Source organism: Poecilia formosa, unplaced genomic scaffold, assembly GCF_000485575.1.
Source record: "Poecilia formosa unplaced genomic scaffold, Poecilia_formosa-5.1.2 Scaffold168, whole genome shotgun sequence".
In the NCBI taxonomy this organism is placed as follows: Eukaryota; Metazoa; Chordata; class Actinopteri; order Cyprinodontiformes; family Poeciliidae; genus Poecilia; species Poecilia formosa.
In genome coordinates this window covers 748,262-752,629 of record NW_006800107.1, presented here as the reverse complement: position 1 = coordinate 752,629, position 4,368 = coordinate 748,262, and the positions used below count along the sequence as shown (strand labels likewise).

General features: G+C 40.3%; 1 protein-coding gene across 1 annotated transcript in view; it reads left to right on the top strand.

Annotated features, from left to right (window-relative positions):
• The window catches only part of LOC103146782 (uncharacterized), a 30,375-nt gene continuing 26,007 nt past the window's right edge, over positions 1 to 4,368 (top strand). The window contains exons 1-5 of the mRNA XM_016677898.1: positions 1 to 74; positions 1,435 to 1,737; positions 2,800 to 3,090; positions 3,680 to 3,988; positions 4,199 to 4,368. Coding sequence (XP_016533384.1) covers positions 29 to 74; positions 1,435 to 1,737; positions 2,800 to 3,090; positions 3,680 to 3,988; positions 4,199 to 4,368 — 1,119 coding nt within the window. The 5' untranslated portion in view covers positions 1 to 28. The remainder of the gene's footprint in view (positions 75 to 1,434; positions 1,738 to 2,799; positions 3,091 to 3,679; positions 3,989 to 4,198) is intronic.

Here is a 4,368-nt window from a genome sequence, read left to right as displayed (position 1 = left end):
AGTGTTGAAGCTGATAGATGGACAGGAGATGTTGGTTCTGGTTCTGGTTCTGGTCGTTGTGCTTCAGTTTGAAGGTAAAGATCTGTTTTCTTTCACATGAAGATGAGAAAAATTAAAGGACTCATTGGTTTATTGTTATTTACTGGAGACACAAGTACTAACATTTAGAATTTGCAAAAGTAAATTTGTATAGCTTTTATCAATTAGTCAGGTTTCGACAAAATATATAAAAAATGCTTCAGAAAATTTGGATTAAATATTTTTTGGCTTTTGTCTCAAACTTATAACCTGACAGGGATTAAAATATTTCTTACTGTTGACATGAACAGTAAGTTTATGTTTGTTTCTGTGAATAATGAGGTGTGTAAAAGAAAATAAGGAAGCTTTATTTATATTGCACTTTTCACAGATAAGATCACAAAGTGCTTTACAGAAATAAAGGTGTGTGCAATAAAATAAACCAAAGGTGGTGCAAACTCCTGATAAGGTCAAAAGTAGAACATTTAGCTAAAAGTTTGTCTGAATAGAAGTTAATTTAGCTTCATTTTGAAGGAATAGACAGAGAAACAGGGGGGCTGCAGTCTGAGAGGTTATAAACTGGGTTGTAAACTGGTTTTAAACTGGGTTTTAAACTGGGTTTTAAACTGGTTTCAAACTGGTTTCAAACTGGTTTTAAACTGGGTTTTGGGTGCATTCAAGAGTGTCATAAAGTGGTTTGTGGGAGGTGAAGAGGATGAACGCAGGAACCCAGGTTGTAGAAGAAAATGATGAATTGAATGAAGAAAGCTCAAAACAGTCCAGAACAGGCGGCACGGCAGAGAGTTAGCATACAGCTAATTAGCGTTAGCATCTGAAAAACTGAGGACTGAATAAGTGAGCTAAACCAACACAGGACTCTACAGTTCGACTGTTACAGCAGGCAGACAGACAACAAATGACATTCAACGAGGACCCGACAAGAGACAAAGACACTGGGAGGGTGATCAAGGAACGAGACACAGCTGGGATCAATCAACAGGGAAGACGCAGAGACAGAGACTCACTGGACAGAAACTGAACACAGAAAAACCTTACAATAAATACACAGAAACACAAATCATGACAAAAAGGTTTTGGGCTGAGGACTGAAGAGAGCAGGCTGAAAATGAGGGGTCAACATTTTGCATTGGACTGGCCTCTCCATTTAACGCTCTAAAATCAAGACTAAAAATTTTAGATTAATCCTAAATTTAATCAGTAGTCAATGTAGAGAAGATCAAATCTGTGTAATGTGTGACTTTCTGTTAGTTTTTGTTTAAAAGTGTCACTGCAGCCTTCCGGTCCAACTGGAGACGAGTGACAGCAGATTTATTAAAACAAGTAAAAAGAGAGTTGCAATAATCTAAAAGATAGGAAATGAGATCAGCTTTCATGTGTCTTATTTGTCTGCTGCAGGCACCAGTGGAGAACGCCATCTCTATTGCAGAGCTGGAGAAGATCTTGTTCTACCTTGTAACAGTACCTTACGTTACCCATGCTCCACTGTTGACTGGGTTTTACACAGAAATCGAACGCCTTGCGAAGTGGTTCATTATGGGAAAGTTGTTAAGAGTTTACCTGGAGCTTCCCGGTTGGATGTGGACAGTAACTGCTCTCTGATCATCAACAACATCACTGCTGATGATGCTGGAGATTACATCTGTTATGTGGCTTCAAGTTATTTGTATGAGAGCAGAGTTTATCTGTTTGTTCTGACCAGTGAGTATGTATTCTTGAATGATTTACTCATGTTAGACAAATATTTCTGACATCATCAGTTTCTCTAAAACCTTGAACTTCTTTGGTTTTGCTGTTGGGTTTTTTAGATTTAAAGGGGCAGTATCATGTAAAAGCTTTACATCATGCTATAACGTTATTCCCTCATCAGAAATAAACCTGGAGTGTTGCTTTGATTCTTTCATGCATGTTTGAGAAATCCTCCCATCTGCATGGCAACACTTCAGCTGTGCAAAACACTCTGTGGGACGTAGCCCCACCTTTTTACGACACAGCTACTCCTCAGATGCAGTTCACAACTTCTGCCTCACAGAGCAGCCCTTCCCCATGACTCCACTCAGCTCCTTCAGACCATCCAGCAGCCTAGCCTGGTTCCTTCAGACTAGCCAGCAGCTAGCCTGGTTCCTTCAGACTAGCCAGCAGCCTAGCCTGGTTCCTCAGACTAGCCAGCAGCCTAGCCTGGTTCCTCAGACTAGCCAGCAGCCTAGCCTGGTTCCTTCAGACCATCCAGCAGCCTAGCCTGGTTCCTTCAGACCAGCCAGCAGCCTAGCCTGGTTCCTTCAGACTAGCCAGCAGCCTAGCCTGGTTCCTTCAGACTAGCCAGCAGCAATTAGCAAACACCTGATAGGACTGAGCATCAGATGAGCTCATTATAGGAGCTACTTCTTAGAGCAACGCTTGTAAAACGTTGTTGAAGGGCGAATAGAGGTGCCATGTTGTGACAACTTCCTGAAGGTGGAGTTTCAGAATGTGCAGGATTTCTTAAAGAGACAGAGACCCAATAGCATTCAGTTATGAAGTCAAATATTTTTATGTCATATTTGCTACACATAGCATTTTTATGACATTTTTATGAAGGAACTATGTGTCTGGTCCAATGTTTGTTCAAATCGCTGAATCATTTAGTTTCAGGATTATTTTTCTTCCGTCATGCTGATGAAAACCTGCTCAGATCTGAGACTCCTATCCCTTTAAGGCTCTCACCTTTGAGAAATTACTTTAACATCTTCCAGAATAAGACAACAGTTTTTATTTGTCTTCCAGTTTCTCCATCTCCACCAGATGCTGATCCAGCAAAGGAAGATTTCACAGTGCACTGTTCCCTGAGCAGATCTGTGGGGTGGAGTCGTGGTCAAAGGACCAGTTCCCGCTGGCTGGATGAGACGGGAACTGAGCTGACAGGTGAAGGTGTTGGGTTACTTTTAACAAGACCACGAACCTGGAATTCCTCTCTGACTGTGCAGCATCAGAGCGGCACCAACAGAAGCTTCACCTGCCAGTTTGTTGAAGGAAACTGCATGAAAGTTGACGCTCGCTACCCGCCGGGATTTATCGGTATGATGCTGTTTCCTTTCTGAGTGAATGAGAACCTGGTGATGAGCAGAAACTGATATTACATCTCTAAATCAGTTTCTCACCTGAAAGTAAAAGTGTTTGATTTATTGATGCTAATATTTCTTTCATTGTGTCCTATGGTTGGATCACTGAACTGGACTTTATGAAAGCAAAGAGGACAAAACTTGTTGCTTTAAAAACAAAAGCCAGTCTTTTTATCCAGTGTTTCTAAAAGCAAATGATCTGTTTGCAAATGCAAACATGTTCTTCCTTTTCTAACATTGTAGATCTGTCAAGCTGTCAGTGAGTTGAAGTTGGCGTTGTTAGGAAATGTAGCCACTAGATGGCAGTACTGAGTTAGATAAATTAAGAGGAAATGAGCAAATATGGCACTTGATCAGGGCCGTTCTCGCCATGATTTATATTGTTGACCAGCAATAAATCACTTTATGAAAATAAATCTGGCAAAATAATATTTTTAAAATGTGTTATTTTTAACAGAATTTGTTGTAAATTAATTCTAACTGAGCATCACAGAGACTGATGTAAAAAGCTACATGTAGCATAAAATCTTTGTCTTTTTCTTCAGGTACCAGGAAGCAGTCAGTCCAGATCTACCACAGAGCTGGAGATGTTGCTGTTTTACCCTGTAGAAAGACTTCATCATCATGCTCCACTGTTAACTGGCTTCATGAGAGAGCTAAAGACATGAAGAGTCAGCAGGAAGTTCAGGAAGGAATCATTGTGCAGAATTCGTCTCGTGCTGCCAGGCTGAGTTTGGACAATAAATCTTCTCTGATCATCAATAACATCACTGCTGAGGATGCTGGACATTACAGCTGTCAGCTCTGGGAGGGAGGCAGCCATGATGTAGATGTATATCTAAATATAATGAGCAGTAAGTACTTGGAAATGAATGCTATGACTCCAATTTCTAAAACTGAAATCCATTTCTGGAGTTTTCCATTTAACATCAGATAGGATCTAACTTCAAAATTAGCTCCATTTTCATTCTTTCTACGGATCATCGCTTAAAGATGTTCAAAGTTTCTCACCTTCAATTAATGAAATAATTTTCATGTTAAAACACTATTATGTTTTCTTTCAGTCTCTTCATCTCCACCAGGTTCTGATCCAACAAAGAATGGAGACGTAACATTACGTTGTTCATTGAGTCCTTGTGCAGTTAAAAGTCTCCTCTGGTTGGATGAGACAGGAAGTGAACTGACTGGTGAAGGTGATGGATATAAATCAGGAGGACAGTTTGGTTGTGTTTCT